General features: G+C 49.1%; 2 protein-coding genes across 2 annotated transcripts; both read right to left on the bottom strand.

Annotated features, from left to right (window-relative positions):
- Positions 1-207: 207 nt before the first annotated feature.
- Positions 208-3,474, bottom strand: LOC123047341 (uncharacterized protein At2g24330). The gene is made up of 5 exons (XM_044470865.1): positions 3,044-3,474; positions 2,160-2,304; positions 1,666-1,775; positions 993-1,386; positions 208-907 (listed from the first exon to the last, which is right to left on the bottom strand). The coding sequence occupies exons 1-5, from the start codon at positions 3,302-3,304 to the stop codon at positions 609-611; spliced, it is 1,209 nt and encodes a 402-aa protein (XP_044326800.1). The 5' UTR covers positions 3,305-3,474; the 3' UTR covers positions 208-608.
- Positions 3,475-14,038: 10,564 nt separating this feature from the next.
- Positions 14,039-17,290, bottom strand: LOC123039631 (peroxisome biogenesis protein 22; the record flags this gene model as incomplete). Its single annotated transcript, XM_044462707.1, has 8 exons — positions 14,039-14,521; positions 14,617-14,718; positions 15,123-15,188; positions 15,330-15,431; positions 15,550-15,606; positions 16,817-16,864; positions 16,958-17,140; positions 17,231-17,290. Coding segments are annotated over 8 exons (717 nt in total), but the record flags the coding sequence as incomplete, so codon positions are not given.
- Between the last annotated feature and the right edge of the window lie 2 nt (positions 17,291-17,292).

The following is a 17,292-nucleotide window of genomic DNA, read 5'->3' as shown; positions in this document are numbered from 1 at the left end:
TTGGAACTAAGCAATAAAGATATCATAATCTTCTGTTGCCCGGCTCCATAAAGAGCCGGAACCATAGCCGCCGCCGCACCTAACTCTAGCCGCGACGGCGCCTCATCGCCGGCGCGCCCGCTCCAGCCCTCGTTCCCCTCCTCCCTGCCCATACAATCTACGCCGAAGGCCCGGTAGGAACCCTAGTCCTACCAGTAACACTGAACATATTCCATACCCATCCAGGTAAAAAAGAAACATATTCCAGATCCAGCATTTACATAAAGAGAAACTGATACTACACATCGCATGACTGATAATATTACAAAAAGGCGTAGAACTCAACTTTTCAAAAGAGAAAGAAAACTATACACTCAAGAGAGAAGCAAAGCGACCCATCACTCAAGCAGCTGGACAAGATGCCGTCAAATGGGCATCCATCACGCTAGTACCCTAGAAGCACCAAGTGGAACAATCCATTCCAAGCACAACACACCGAATAATCCGCATCTATATGCATAGGTGGTGGCAGGCACAAGAATCCGGCATCAAAAGCTCCGGTACGCCATCTCACAATGCAACTAAGCAAGAATTGGGGAACACATTTCTTTCAAAAGAAATGAGAAAGTTCATCCGGCAGGCTGATCGCTGCCTGCCTTCTCCACAGTTGGTGATGAGCTATTTGTAGCAGCAGAACTCTCCGCCTGAGGTTTTTCGGTGACCGTTGAGTTACTGGCAGCAGGACTTTCTGCAGGCTGTTCTTCGACGGTCGGCAAGCTCCTCCCAACAGGACTGCTGACGCCTGAGTCCGCAAGGCTGGCGCCGGCTTGGACGCTTTCACCGTCCTCGTGTTGCCGCGGTCCGTTGAGAGCATTGCAGTGAGGACAGTAGTACGTAACGAACGCAAAGTCCTCTTTCCTTGCAAGACCTGAAAGATTGAAATGTGGTTCAGTAGAGAGAACATGGCCGGCATAACGATCTACAGACAGAAATAAAGTTTATAAGCTCCCTACCATTATGCATATGGCAGTTGCCACATATCAGCGCAAAGCATTGTGTTGGATCCTCCCCTACAAGCAGAGCGGCCACTCGTGCGAGCCATCCGCCATCATTGCCAGCATGGCCTCTGAAGTGCTCAACAGTCCGATTTGCAGTGGGGCTTTCGTTACCGTCATATATACTCGAGCCGTCTGATGGCTCAGAGGGATGGGTCGGTCCAGAGCCATGGCCTGAGTGGGCCGGTTTTCTTTGCCTCAGACCAGAAGTCTGTCCGTGCTGATCATTACTTTTACTTCCATCCACGTTCGACTCATCTCCCAAAAAGACTCTCAATCCAGAATCCGCACCCAGCTTAGATGCCAAAACACTTGCTGCAGCTGCCTTTGCAGCAGGGTCAAGATCATATCTCTGTATCAAGAAAATAAAGAGTCAGTAATACATACTCCCTCCGTCCGAAAATATCTGTCATCAAAATGGGTAAAAAGAGATGTATCTAGAACTAAAATACGTCTAGATACATCCTTTTTTATCCATTTTGATGACAAGACGGAGGGAGTACATACACTGTTCTCATGAGAGGAAAAAACAAGGAACATAATACAGGTTTCCAATACAGGAAAAAACTAGTACTACTAACCAATACAACTCTGCATATAGAACGATCGTAATTGGCCGGTGACAACCCACCTGTATAAGTTGCTGGGTAGTGTAGTAGTTTGTTCTTTCTTTCAACTCATCAATCTTGGCCTGCCTTTCAGCACGAAGCTTTTCAAGAGTATGTTGATCTCTATTATCAACTGCAAGACAGAGTAATGTCTATCACAATTTAAACATGAAAGGGTAACCATATTAGCAAAAAACAACTAGGATCATGGTAATCATACACCTTTTCTTACTTCAGCTGTTAACAAAAGCAATTAATTAAGTGTCAATTACATCTATACAACTAGACCCTTAAATGGATGGCCAACTTGAAGAACTAAGCGAAACATATCAGTCTAATACTATACAACTGGGTTTCTTTTTTATTCCAACGATCACAAGGATAACCAATAATACGTAATGCTACATTCACATCTGCAACAGCGGGCTTAAAGCCCCACATAGACCTTTCCAAAATAACATCTGCAACAACAAAACTACTGCGGGAAAAACAGCGATGCAGAGGCAAATGTACTTACGGAATTTCGCAATGCTTGTAATAGCTGAGTAGATGAGAGCAGCTAAAGCAGGAACCAAGAACATGGGCAGCACCCGGGCTGCCCTCATCTGCCAGGGGATGTCTGGGGATCTGGTAGTCATAATCGCATATCCAACAGCCGCGATCTGTTCCAGGAAAAAAATATATATAACCCTGCCATCGATAAAAATAGACTGTTCATGAACCTATCCTAGCAGCTGAAGCAACGCATCAGTCGCAGTAAGGCTAGATTGCGCGGCAATATAGCACGATTTCATACCATGCTAGCACCTCTTAACAAAACGAATCGATTACTAAAACGAAATTCGAAAACAAGGCTCGCAGTATCGTGCAGATTCCATCCCTCCCCACCTGTCCAGTATCGCGGCAATTATACAGCTGTGTCGTCGACACAATCGGGTCTAATTAGCAGCAGCAATGAATGAATTATTATAAAGCTAATTGCTCCTCCTGGAAGCCGGATCATGCAATAGCTGCAGCGGCGGCATCAACGAGAAGGGGAGATTTCAGCACAGTCCCACAGCATTCTACGCGTCCGATGAAACGCCAAATCACTGAATTGGATGGCCTGCACGCTGTCAAAAACATACTATGATTCGTCACGAGCCACAGAATTCCCCATTCATCCGTCCCAGGCACAGACCTAATGTACAATCGAACACCCGGTGAGCGCTGTTGAAATTTGAGCACAAGGCTTGCGGGCCTGCAGAGCATCATCCCTCCCCTGCACGCACGGGATCGCGTTCGCCTAGTGAGCACGCGGTCGATTCGCTGGGTGCGGACCGCCTAGGATGATTTGGTAAAATCGAAGGGAATCGTGGGAGGCGAGGGGATTGGGGGTGTGGAGGGGAGGGGAGGGGGGACCTCGAGGGCGGAGGCGAGGGCGAGGACGTTGTGGGCGGAGGCGCGGGAGGCGCGGGCGCGACGGTGGACGCGGGAGCGGAGGGCCTCCTCCTCCTTGGAGAGCGCTTGCAGCAGCTTCTCGACGTCCTCGCGGCGGCCGAAGATGCCCTTCCAGACCCGCGAGACGAGGCCGCGCTGCCGCCGCTTCTGCGTGGACGGCGTCTCCGGGGGCAGCGGCGAGCGCGGCGACGCGTAGGCCGCCGCCGAGTCCCCGTCAGCCATGCCGATCGGCGGGAAGAGGCGACGGCGAGGATGCCGGTGCTGGCTGCCGCGGATCCGGTGCGCGCGGTTCCCCTCGCCTTTTTTCCTTTTGCTTTTCTCTGCCCGGGAGAAGGGAAGATTGCAGTCGGGACGAAGGCAAGGAGGAAGGAAGAGGAAAAGGGAAAGGGATTTGCGATTGGTTCGTGCGCGTGGAGGCGCGCTTTCGGGAAGGGAAGGGAAGGGAAGGCGTCGTGGCGGGGTCGCCGTCGCCACGGTGTGTACGTGTGACTTTTGTCCTCGTGTTGGCACAATCTCAGAACTATGGTTGGATGGTTAGAGGGACTGTTATATTCCCAGTCCATCAGAGTTCAAATCCTGGTGCTCGCATTTATTTTTAGATTTATTTTACGATTTTAGTGGGAGGAGACGTTCCCGTCGACGACGAGATGATATGCCGGCACTGTACTGATGTTCAAAAAAAAGAACTGAATTTTTTAACACAGTACATGCATAAGAGCATCTCCAACAGGCGCCAACGCGCGACGCACTAAATTCCGGTTTACGACGAGCCCTTCGTCAGGTTTGGCGTGGCTAGCTGATGAAGCGCGCGCGTAGCTCGAGCAGGCGCGTTAAAATGCAGCGCGCGCTCCCGCACAATATTTTTTTTAAAATAAACTTTGCATAGATAAAAAAAGATACATAGTTCATAGCATAGATAAAAAAGGATGCAAAGATATTTTACATAATTCCAAAGCATAGATAGATAGAACTACGGTGCAACTAGATAGATAAATCTACGGTGCAACGAGAAAAACTACGGTGACTGCCAGTCGTCATCATCATCATCATCACCATCATCATCCTCGGTGATGTTGTCCAAGGTATCGAGCCACATGTCATCCCAACGCACATCGTTGGGGGGAGAAGACCGACTACCCGCCGTACTTGACGATATCGCACTGCGATATGGCCAGTGCCTTGCGCCGACGCCTGTCGGCACGCTCTGCGCGGCGCCTTGCCGTCCTCTCTGCCCAAAAGGCGTTCTTGGCGGCGACGTCCTCCGGGTGGCGACGACGCCACTCCGCCATGGCTTGCTCGTCCTCGTCGACGATGAGGAGGCGGCGCTGCTGCCGAACGTGGTCTGCGCGGTTCTGGTCGGTGATGAGACGAGGCAGAGGGGCGAGGCGCTGCGCCTGCTCGCGCGTGAAGACGTCCCGGAAGTTCATCTGCGACGGGGGCCTCTCCAAGCGCCACGCCACCGCGTCGTACGCGCGGGCCGCCTCGTGCGCGGTCCAGAACGAGCCGAGGCTGAGCCGGACGTGCCGGACCGGATCTCGGCGGAGTACCAGCCGCTCGGGCGCTCGCGGACGCCGTGGTAGCCCGAAGAACCCCGGCAGCGCGGCGGCATGGTGGCGCGGTGGTGGCGGGGAAAGTGGCGAGAAAGAGCGGTGAGGTGGCGAGGAGAAGGGCGCGTGGCAGTGTGGTTGAGCGCCTGGCGAGCGCCGGATTTTATAAGCGCGCGCAAAGCGGCGCGCCAAATCTACCGCGCTAGCTGCCGCTTTCTCCCGCTCGCGCAAACGCTTCCCGCGCGCGGTAGTTTGTCGCCACCGCTGGAGCGCGCGAAACTGGGCGGCACGCGGATAAACATTATTTTACCACGCGGGCGCGTCTTTTGGCGCGCCTGTTGGAGATGCTCTAAGCGTTCATATATATGTTCCTATGAACGCACACATGCACAACCTATTCCGATAAGCACTTTTGAGAGATTGAGGCGGCATATCATTTTGAGATTTACGAAGTCAGTGTAGACGCCTTGTCGTCAACGGATACGTCTTCTCCCATCGAAAGGGCATCGCCGAAAATCTTGAAATAAATGCAGGAATGATATGAGCACTAAGACTTGAACCCTGGGTTAGGATACCACTATCCTTCTAACCATGTAACCACATGTCGGTTTGCGCAAACTGCTTGATTGACAAATTTAATTAGACGCAATGTGCAGTGTAGACCTGACATGTTGGCTTGATTAACACTTTATTCGAGTAGCAATGTGCTCAAATTGGGCCTCAGACGATCTCCCAATAGCCGTGGGAGTTCCGCGGGTGAACTCCTTTCACGTGTATGGTTACGGCAGAAATCACATATTTGATTTGAGGACAAAATTAAATCACGATCTAATTTGGTCTCGAAAAAAATTCATATAAATACCGTTTTGTGTAGCGCCCTACAGCCGGGTGCTGCACTGCTGAAAGATCGTGGATGTCGCCTAGAGGAGGACGGAGGTGAATAGGCGTTTTAAAATAATTACAGTAGAGGCTTGAACAAATGCGGAATAAATTTAACGGTTAATTTGTCAAGCACAAAACCTACAATAATTAGGCTCACCTATGTGCACCAACAACTTATGCTAAGCAAGATAAGCAACTATGTGATAGCAAGATATATGACAAAGAACAATATGGTTATCACAAGGTAAAGTGCATAAGTAAAGGGCTCGGATAAGAGATAACCGAGGCACGCGGAGACGACGATGTATCCCGAAGTTCACATCCTCGCGGATGCTAATCTCCGTTTGAAGCGGTGTGGAGGCACAATGCTCCCCAAGAAGCCACTAGGGCCACCGTAATCTCCTCACACCCTTGCACAATGCAAGATGTCATGATTCCACTAAGGGACCCTTGAGGGTGGTCACCGAACCCGTACAAATGGCAACCCTTGGGGCGGTCACCGAACCCGTACACTTTGACAACCCTTGGGGGCGGTCACCGGTACCCGTCAAATTGCTCAGGGCGATCTTCACAACCTAATTGGAGACCCCGACGCTTGCCCGGAGCTTTACACCACAATGATTGAGCTCCGAACAACACCAATCGTCTAGGGTGCCAAGGCACCCAAGAGGAACAAGCTCTAGGGTGTCCAAACACACAAAAGTAACAAGCTCAAGGGTGCCAAGCACCCAAGAGTAATAAGCTTCTCAACTTGTAACTTCTACGTATCACGTGGAAAACTCAAATTGATGCACCAAATGCAATGGCAAGGGCACACGGAGTGCCCAAGTCCTCCTCTCTCAAATCCCACCAAAGCAACTAATGCTAGGGAGGAAGATGAGAGGAAGAACAAGAAGGAGAACACCAAGAACTCCAAGATCTAGATCCAAGGGGTTCCCCTCACATAGAGGAGAAAGTGATTGGTGGAAATGTGGATCTAGATCTCCTCTCTCTTTTCCCTCAAGAATTAGCAAGAATCATTGGAGGAATTGAGAGTTAGCAAGCTCGAAGAAGGTCAACAATGGGGGAAGAACACGAGCTCAAGAGATAAGGTTTTGGTAAAATCGAAGGGAATCGTAGGAGGCAAGGGGATTGGGGGTGTGGAGGGGAGGGGGAGACCTCGAGGGCGGAGGCGAGGGCGAGGACGTTGTGGGCGGAGGCGCGGGCGCGGCGGTGGACGCGGGAGCGGAGGGCCTCCTCCTCCTTGGAGAGCGCCTGCAGCAGCTTCTCGACGTCCTCGCGGCGGCCGAAGATGCCCTTCCAGACCCGCGAGACGAGGCACCGGTGCCGCCGCTTCTGCGTGGACGGCGTCTCCGGGGGCAGCGGCGACCGCGGCGACGCGTAGGCCGCCGCCGAGTCCCCGTCCGCCATGCCGATCGGGCAGGACGGGGAGGATCGGCGGGAAGAGGGGACGGCGAGGATGCTGGCTGCCGCGGATCCCGTGCGCGCGCGCGGTTCCCCTGCTTTTTTTTCTTTCCTTTTTCCTCTACCCGGAAGAAGAGAGGATTTGCAGTCGGGACGAAGGCAAGGAAAGGTGCGGGAGGAAGGAAGAAAGGAAGAGGAAAGGGATTTTGCGATTGGTTCGTGCGCGTGGCGTGGAGGCGCACTTTTGGGGAAGGGGAGGGAAGGGAAGGGAAGGCGTCGTGGCGGGGTCGCCGTCGCCACGGTGCGTACGTGTGACTTTTGTCGTCGTGTTGGCACAATCTGCAAACTGCTTGATTGACAGCCGTGCGTGTTGGATGTTCAAAGCTTAGAGCAACTCCAACGGACCGTCTGTTTGGGTCGGTCGCCCGTCCGGCGTCCGTCCTGCTTTAGATTTGGATCAGCAGTGCGCCCAACGCGCCGACCTATATTTGTCAACGTGGCTGGCTGGCCGCCCTATTTTAACAAATAGCTCACTAGAGATTGACGGCGCGCCGTTGCTGCACCCGTTTATTTGATAATTGACAGTCGGAGGCATGAAACATATATGTTAAAACTTGCACAAACTTATTTGTATATTTTTTTTTGCATAGAAGGGTTTATTTTGAATTTACATATTTTGGTGAACTACAAGAAAATATTTACAACTATATTAATCAATTTGGAACAAATCTAAAACAAATTTGGTACTTAAAACTGCATAAACGTTAGAACTAACAAGCTTGTTTTTAACTTTTTATACAGATATAAAAGCAAGAAAAACATGCAACAATAATATTGTCAATAGCTACAGAACCTTCGCATAAACCTTGTCCTTGAACATAAGATAACAAGGGAAGAAACTACCATGTCAAAAGTCCAATAGTGCCAACAATGAATACAAGAAACATATATTTAGGCAACGAAATAATAACCAGCTTTGGGAGGTATCAAGGGAAGTCTCTCAAACTGGCTCTGATGAAAATAAAGAAGTATGAATTTTCCATAAGACAATATTTGAACATGATTGTGTACAATGCTCTAGAAAGATGCTAATTACAAATTTCGCTCTGATCACTCTCATCACCACGTATGGAAAGATGTCAGTCAGCAAAACTCAAAAGGCCGAGCAATTTACCTATATGGCAAATAATAAGAAAAAGTGGAAAGAACAAAGATGTGAAAATAACAAAGGAAGAAAGGTAAAACGGAAAACATGATGTGTGTCGTGTTGTGTAAAAGGTCGCCTCCACAGGGGCAGTCCACGCAGATCCCTTGTTGGCAAATATTTATCGCACAACCATTCGTCCGTAGAAACAAATATTGTCAGATAGAATAAAAAATAAAATAAAAAATCAGCATTGCAGACCATTAAAGCATCTTTACGATGACGAAGGAGTTTAAGATTTGATAAGACAGAATATAACCAATGGCATTTTAAAGTTAATATATTTCTGATCCATGGGTGACCTAAAGAACATATGGGATACTAATAATGACATAAGTTTAAGCTAGATCCATATAGACAGTAAGAAACTCATTTCAAATTTGAGCTGCAGGGATCCTTCTATGTGAATCTTTGCATAGAAAGCACTTAACAAAATCCACTGCTTCTGTCAGAGAAGGACAATGTTATTCCTTATAACCGGAGTCATCTTTGAGAACAGAATGGGGTGCTAGATTCTGCATTGTGTGCAAAAAAAGATGGTACCACAAAGGAGGATATGTGCAGTGACATATACACACCAGGCATTAGCTTATGTGCCAGCATCTATGCTGAAATTCAGGAGCAACATAACAAAGTGCTAGCATAATAAGCACTTCCAACCATATTAATTAGGCTCTAATCTGCATAAATAAAGCACTAAAACGTACGAACAAACATGCCATGTCAACAACATAGAGAACAAAATACTCATGAACCAAGTTGTGGAAGTACACTAATAAATCCAGGACAAATGTAATTAGATACGCCAACACCTGGGTGAAGCAGAGACACAGCGTCGCCCCCATTTCCTCGCTCATCAACTACAAACTTTATTCTTCTATCACACCGGCGGCAACTGCCGAAGTCTCTCAAATCCGGTCACAAATCTAAGGTAAAAGTCAATATACTAAAAAGTAGTATCTTGGTTTCGATCATAATTGACCATATGCTTAGAATATTACCTGCTCCTTATGCAAAAGGTTCGCTACATTCTCATGCTCCCTGCCCTCTATCTACCTTTGGCTTCATTGAGGCCATGGTCTTCTCACCATGATCCATCTTGCATCTCTTGGCATCAATTTTGTTTTGCCTTCCTTACCTCAAAGTCAGAATGGATGAAAACCTGATCAGTGTCAATGTTACACAATCGTGACTGTCACAATTATTCAATGAAATGAAGCTCACGCAATCTTTGGCACTCGTGGAAGGGTGCTTGACTTTGCCTTTCATCTGCATTTACATAAATGAATGAATGCTATAAATGAGAATGAGCATGTGGTTCATTGATGATAGAGGTACAATACATCTTAGGTAGCAGCAACAAAGATAAACTCTTCTAAATAAAGAAAATAGGAGTGATGATTTCACATTGTATGGCATTGTTTTCTAGATCAAAATGCATCAGCCTTCCCAGTATCCTTTTCATCTTCAAAGGGCATAACTTCCAGTTAGAGCATCAAGAAGCCATCCTGCAGCCAGGACAAATTAAGAAATTTTCAAGCCTTTTTGCAGTCAGTACAGATTACAAAATCTCTTTGATGCATTGACTAACTAAAAAGCAAAATTTAACAATCCAATTGTCATATTAAGTCTGACAATATTTCTAACTAACATGATCAGAAATCCAGTATTATCAATTAGCAGCTTGAGGCACTCGATCGACCTCTAGGATTACACGACTGTACATCAGCTTCCAAGTAATCCATAAAATCCAATCTGACCTTAGAGCATTACTAGCAGAGCCCTCAAACTCTCAAACCCCTAAAAATAACCGCTTTTTTACAGTTATCGTGGAAAAAATGCCGTATACTAGAACCTCTAAACCCTCAAACCCGTAAAAAATTTAGAGGTCCAACCCTCAAACCAGTTTGCAATCTGTAGAAGTAGGGGTTGAGAGGAAAATCGCCCCCCAACCCGCACTCCTCCTCCTCGCTCGCTTCTCGCTCGCGCGGGAGCAAACTGCTCCTCCTCCCGCCGCCTCCCGCCGCCTCCTGCCGCGCCGGCCATGGAGGGCCCCGCCGCCGCCGCGCCCGCCCCTGACGCCTCGCCTGCCCCAGCCGCCTCGCCCGCCCCGGCGCCCGCCCCCGCTCCCGCCCCTGCCCACCCGACCGTGGCCGACGTGGTGGCGGCAACCCACGTCGGGGCCAAGCGGCGGCGGGCGGGCCTCGCAGCGCCTCCTATCGCCTTCCCAACTCCCGCCCCGGCCCCCGTCCCTGCTCCGGCGCCCGCCGCCGCCGCGCCCGCTCCCAAGAAGAGCCGGCCGAAGGCGGCCGGCCGTGGGCCTCGAGGGGCTTCCTCCAAGGTCGTCGGCTCGTCCCCGGCCGTGAAGAAGCCGCGGAAGAAGCCCGCGGCCGCGGCCGCGGCCCCGCCCGCCGCCGTCGCCGAACCTCCTCCCGCCGCGCACGAGGTGTTTGAGGAAATGGCAACCCCATCCTCGTTCATGGACCTCCTCCAAAACGCGGAGGTGGACCTCGGAGCTCCGCCTCTAGACCCCTTTAGGGTTGGTGACGACTTGGAGGAAAAGGAGGAAGATGAGGACGATGAAGGGGATGACGAGGAGGAGGTGGCCGAGACAGGGGAGGAGGCATTCACCGCCGCTTCCCGCCCACACGCGCAGTCGAAAAACTACACCGAGGCGGAAGATGTCCTCTTGGTTCGTGCTTGGGCAGCTGTGGGAATGGATGCAACCACCGGCACCGATCAAACCGGTAAACTGTATTGGCAAAGGATCGAGGACGTCTATTGTAGGATCAAGCCGAAGAATAGTGGGTTCATCCATCGCACTTTTCGGTCGCTTCAAGGCCGGTGGGAGTTGATCAAGCCCGCTTGTGCTCGTTGGAGTGCGGCCATGGACCAAGTGAGGGATGCACCACCTAGTGGAACCGTGGAGAGTGACTATGTGAGTACATATTTCTTCACTATTTTGATTATGTGTGTGCACTATGCTATTGGTGGGTTCTTATGTGATTTATGTGTGGTTGATAGGAGACAATTGCCGGCATGAGGTACAAGGAGATGGCCTCTTCCAAGGGCAAGCCATTCCCATTTAAGCATGTTTGGTCAATTCTTCAAACCTTTGACAAGTGTAAGTTGAGGGATCAAGAGACCGCACCCAAGAAGTCGGCAATGCTAAGGATGGACGATAGTGAAGATGAGGAGGAGAGGAACTTGGGAAAGCCCGAGGGAAACAAGAAGGGCAAGCTAAGGGTGAAGATGGAAGAAGAGGCATCAAGCCTAAGGGAGAAGATGGACCACATGATGAAGGCAAGAGAGGAATTGACAACGAAGACATTGGAGATGAATTGCAATGGTGGAAGGACTACAAGGAGGACATCACGGAGAGGAAGAGTATGTTCCGTGTTGCGTCCTCTACTTTTCGAGGTGACACTCCGATGAGTAGTAGTGGTGATGGCGGTGTGTACGACTCCACCGGTGCCGATGGAGATGCTTGATGGAGCCCGCTTGTGGTCTAGGAGATGGCGCCGAGGTGCAACTTTTTGGTGATGATGCCGATGAGAGGAGGAAGATGATGATTTTGTGATGTAAAATATTAAACCATGCATCAATGATTGTCATTTGGTAGTTTGTTTGGAAGTTGATTGTGTTCTTGTTGTCATAAATTGTGAGATGTCAAATGATAGATTTAAAGGTTGGGGTCGAGGCAAAGACTAGAACCCTCAGATCTAATCCTTAAAGCAGTTTAAGGGTTGGGTTCGAGGGTTCTAGTATTTGCCCCTGTTTTTCAACCCTTAAAAGTGTCAAAAAGTAACACTTCTCAACCCTTAAAACTGCTTTAAGGATTTGAGGGTTTGAGGGTTCTACTAGTAATGCTCTTAAGCCTCTTATCCAACAGTGATGTGGTGGTGGAGCAGATAGGATCTAACCGTCCAAGGGGGGTTTCGAGGGGGACAGCTAGCTTGTGTGTCGCATGAAGACCCAGAGGTGGTGGTCGTCTGTGGCGGCACGGGGCCGCGCAGGGGAACGCGGATCTCTCCGGCTTAAGCGCTACAACGGCGGCGGCGCACCACATGTTCATTGGTGGGTAGAGAGAAGGATAGATAGGGGAGGAGGTCTCGTCAAGGAGGAGAGCGCCCAGGTCGCATGCGCCACACCCCGTCGTCTCCGCGAGAGCTTAAGTAAGGGGCGGCGACATGATAACCAGATGCGTCGCCGGATTGCATACTCTCCTTCTCCCTTCCCGTTTCGGCGGCGCGCGATGGGACAGACTGGGAGAGAGATGCGGGGTGGGGGAGGGGAGGGGGCAGTTTTCCTTGCTTGGTTGCGTTTTTGTCGAGGGGTCCTCGGCTCTTCGTTTCCGGCCCACGATGGCCCAATCAACCAGGCGGCGCCAATTTTGCCGCGAGAGCAGCTGCCCGGTTCAGTCGCGGGAAGTGTCGCGTGTGATTTTTATCGGACGACCGAAAAATCTAAAAGTGAAGATCTAATGGTTGTGAGTGCTGATGGCCTGAGAGAGCTCCTAAGGTGCACAGTTTTAATGTGTCTAAATTTTTGCATTGCTTTTGCATTCAAACATATGGTCAAATAACATAGTTTTAACCGAATAAAATAGCATAGTCTTACAAGTCGAATACAAGTAAAAATGTGTCACATAGTTTTGCAAGCCGAATAAAGAATATACATCTATTGGTTGCCAACATTAGCCCACATATACTCAACCAAATCATTTTGCAGTTGCACGTGAGTTTCTCAATCACGCATGTCATGATGGAATTGGGTGAACTGTTCAAACGTTGCCGCTCCTCCATGCTCAGGCAGAACATTATCACCCTGAAAACTGAAACCCTTGATCGTACAGACGTTCCGGACGCTCATCTTCTACGACCATATTGTGCATGATCACACAAGCAGTCATCACCTCCCATAGTTTCTGCGTGCTCCAGGTATTAGTAGGATACCGAACGATGCCCCGTCGAGATTGCAAAACACCAAAGGCACGCTCGACATCCTTCCCTGCACTCTCTTGCTCTTGGGCAAACCTTTTCCTCTTCTCTCCAACAGGGTTCGGGATTGTTTTGGCAATAGTGGTCCACTGAGGATAGATACTGTCACCCAGGTAGTATCCTTTGTCGTAGTTGTGACCGTTGTCAGTAAAGTTCACCGGAGGTGGCGGCGTTGCTCAGAGGATGTTGCGGGCGCCGGCAGCTGGCAGAGTCACCGGAAAAATGGGCGGCGGCGACGACGACGAAGGAGGCGGCCGTGGTTGATGTTGGATGGGGGGAGGCGAATGTGCCACCAACCAGCGGGCCTGGGGGGAGGATAAGGCGAGCGCGCGCGTCCATCTCGTGTCCACGCCGACGCAAATGCAGCTCAAAAATGGGCCGGGAATGGGTCGCACGCGGACAAAAAGCGGACGCCCGTCCGTATGAGTAGGCGCGTTGGGCCAACTTTTGTGTCCACACCGACCCAAACGGACGCCAGCGGACGAAATGAGTCGCCCCGTTGAAGTTGCTCTTAGATGTTCGGAAATCTTATCTGGCTGAAGTTCAGACGAGGTGGATGTTGTTACTTTCACCTCTCGGTCAACTAAAACCAACATAAGACATTCGCAAATGCCACCCCTCCCATCACAAAAAAAAAAGGTTAGATGTTTAGTTGCTGTAAGTTAAGAGTCAAACACCTGTCTTAGCAAAAATGTCCCATCTGTACACTTCACTAAACATGCGTCAGACTTCTTTTTGCTGCGATTTGGCAGCAGAAAACATGAAAAAGATTACCTTCAGTCAAACACGCCTTTCTCTAAATCTTTCCACACAATCTTTCAGTTCATGCAAAGATCTGGCTGATCAGCGTTACGACTCTCAACCCCTGGGGCGAGCTGGGCAGCACGGTAAGTTTAAGTTCACATCCAGTACACTTCAGTGAAGTATGAATGCAGATCATAATACCATCATCTACAGTTACACACACAAGTTGATACGACTGCCCAAGCTCCAATGACGAAAGTTCTCTTTATATAGAGGATGATGCTTGCTTTGTGTCATGCATGCAATTTACATCTTCAGTGCACTGCCATGATCAACCTCATCAGTCTAACTTACCATTGTTATTAACTACAAGCACAACTACAAGGCCAACTGAATGAACCAGCGACAGCTGCGGTGACATGATCAGCAGTGGGTTGCCTGCCTCACTTTATATTCTGAGGTTCTTCTGCGAAGCTGGCATCACGGAATTGCCTGACACCTCGGGGCTTGAAAGGATGTGCTATTAGGGTGTGAACCCCTTATGTTTTCCCTACCGTTCTCAAGAGAAGAACTGCTCCAGGCTCGGAGAGTTAAATACATTGGCTGCGAGCTGCCCTCCTTCCATGGAGGAAACGAATAGCTGGCACCGGATGAACCGCTGGTAGCAAAAGAAAGGAAAGGGACCATGTCAGACATGAATAACAGGGAGGACGAGGGACGCCTGTCCCAAGAGGAAATGAAGATGCAACATACAGATAGTTGGGAAATTATCTCGAGGCTTGCGTCGATGTGGAAATCTGACTCCAACTGTCGAACAAACGAAGTTCGGCCTACTTCACTGCTGCAAAAGAGTACCTGCAAACATACACATGTTTCGCTCAAGCAACGCAGTGTCCAAATATACACTAGGGAAAAATGTTCCCATGTTAACCAAACATTGAACAGTATATTCAACCAATTTTGCAGAACTGACACGGGGTTCAACTAAAGAAACAAGTTTCTATGATGTATGAACTACAGGCAACCTTATCAAGTTATATGTTCTACCATATATACCCATATGCCATGCATTTTGTTTATTCTATCGACAACCGTTATTCTATCAAACAATGATTTTTGGAGGAAAACTTTAAAGCGAGTCATCCATAAATATTAACATGATTCACCGCAACACTGAAATGATGTAGCAGAGGAACATGAGAAACCGGAAACAAATAAATTAGTTTAATTAATAGCGTTGTCTGATGCAAACTCGTCACCTTTTCTTTCATCAAGCCACCAGTATTGAAAAGCCCGGCTTTCTCCAGGGCCATAAGAGCATTCTCCTGCAGTTATGGATCACTCAAAGTCATACTTAAGAAGTACTCAAATTCATGTTCAAAGGAGTATTAACTTAACGTGTGAATACAAAAAATTGTCTATGGTAAACTTCAAAGAAATGCAAGGATGCACCATGAAATTTGTACCTCACTCTTATCATCAAGTACAGTTTCCATCAAATAAAAATCACAGTATTTGGATATTTCCAGTAGTAGTTCCACCACTGAGGGCTTAACGGTGGCATGATTCTGCATCAAGGGCATAAAGACAGATAGCAGATAGTTAGCAAAAAATATGGGAGGGATACATAAATATCTTAAGAACATGTCCCTCAAAAAAAAATTCTTAAGAACATGCAAATTGCACCTGAAGCTCCTCGGGAGTTTTCTCCTCAAATACGATACCGATTAGTTGGCAAGTGACCTGCATGAACAATATTTATGAATTTCTGTGAAACTATTAAGAAACCATATATGTATTTTATTCATTTCAAGGATCACCAGTACGATACCGGTTGTTGGCAAGTGACCTGCATGAACAATATTTACGAATTTCTGTGAAACTATTAAGAAACCACATATGTATTTTATTCATTTCAAGCATCACCAGTATCAGGAAGATTCTTAAAGTGTATCAGCAAATATCATTATGGCTATGGGTGTGAATGGTTACTGGGGGCCAGCCGGCATCAGGGCCGCAACAAGAACTTAGCGGTTGAGCAAGGGATGGGCTCTTAGGATGCAAGAGGGGTTGCCTAGTTTACACTCTACATTTCCCTCTAAAAGTTTTGTGCTCAACCTGGTCCTGGGGAGAGGTTGGCTGTCTGGTTGCCTTGATATGAGTTGGATAACCCCTGGAGTTGAGAAAGAATATTACGCCAAACTTCAGTACGGTATGTCTTATTATGCCTTCACAGCCTTCACTTTCTCTTAGTAGCCCTTATCAAACCTCAATATACGCTCATGCCAAACTAATTATAATTGAATAACTATCTAATCTACAAAGAGATGCCTGAGTTACATCTAAATGGGCGCCTCCACCAAGCCTGACCTGCTGACCTGGAAACTCCCAAATGAAATCTTGCATCTGGTCGGCAAGGTTAATTTATCCACCTGGTCAACCAAACATGAGATTTTTGCATCTTATGGGACTGTCCCTCTACACCGTGTCCTAGGAACTAATCACACTCTATGGTATTCTCCGCATTTTATTCTGTGGTCTCGTATGGTTAGCTATTTAAATCATTTAACTATTGACATGGTTGAAATGCCAGATTTCATTGTCCTCTCAATTAGGTACCAAAACAAGAGAAATTTCCATGTGGGATGCATGTAAATACATAATATTAATGTGTCAACCATGAGCTCGGCAGTGTACGCTATGCACAGAAATGTAACCATCATAATATGTCAATAGAGGTTCTATTCCATGATTACAGCAAGTGGTCACTAGGTAAGGTTAATGCATCTGACGCGTCTTCCCATAGATCCTAGACATTTCACTTAGTACACTATTTAAGGTGAACTCCAACCACCAACATCATTGGCGAGAAAATATTAGTGTTACTTATGTAAATACACTATCCTATACAACCCAGCACTTAAGAGTACTGAATCAGAGGAAGAGAGCATACCCTTCGGCACCCGCCGAGCCGCCTCGCCACGATCTGCCGCGTCGTCAGCTGCCAAGTCACAGGCAAACCCCTGTCTGTCAGCAACCGAAACCCACACGCACACCAAACAACGGCAACACGAGCACGGAGCAGATGACCCACCGTCCCGGAGTCGCCGGCGGGCTCGGCCGGGCCGTCGGGGGCAGGCGCGGCGGAGCCGGCGGGCGAGGGCCGCTTGGGGGCGGCGGGGCGGCGGGGCCGGGGCGTCGAGGAGGAGCGCAGGAACTTCCACGCGAAGACGACGGCGATGGCGAAGCCCGCGACGGCGCCGAAGGACCCCGCGCTCTGCCAAGTGGGCCAGCTAGGGTTAGGGTTGGACAGGCGGGCGGGGCGGGAGGGGGAGGGGAGGCCGGCGGGCGGGCGGGGTCGGCTTACCTTGTGGCGGAAGAGGAGGGCGACGAGGTCGGAGATCCGGCGGTTGAGGGCCCGGGCGACGC

This window comes from Triticum aestivum, chromosome 2B (assembly GCF_018294505.1).
Source record: "Triticum aestivum cultivar Chinese Spring chromosome 2B, IWGSC CS RefSeq v2.1, whole genome shotgun sequence".
NCBI lineage: Eukaryota > Viridiplantae > Streptophyta > Magnoliopsida > Poales > Poaceae > Triticum > Triticum aestivum.
This window is presented reverse-complemented; position numbering and strand designations above follow the sequence as displayed.

What these genes read in the sequence shown, in the direction of transcription:
- LOC123047341 (XM_044470865.1), bottom strand. Translation starts at nt 3,304, where the DNA reads ATGGCTGACGGGGACTCGGCGGCGGCCTACGCGTCGCCGCGCTCGCCG. An exon ending in CTACCCAGCAACTTATACAG is followed by an intron (nt 1,387 to 1,665) that starts GTGGGTTGTCAC and finishes TTCTTGATACAG; the next exon opens with AGATATGATCTTGACCCTGC. An exon ending in CAACTGCCATATGCATAATG is followed by an intron (nt 908 to 992) that starts GTAGGGAGCTTA and finishes TCAATCTTTCAG; the next exon opens with GTCTTGCAAGGAAAGAGGAC.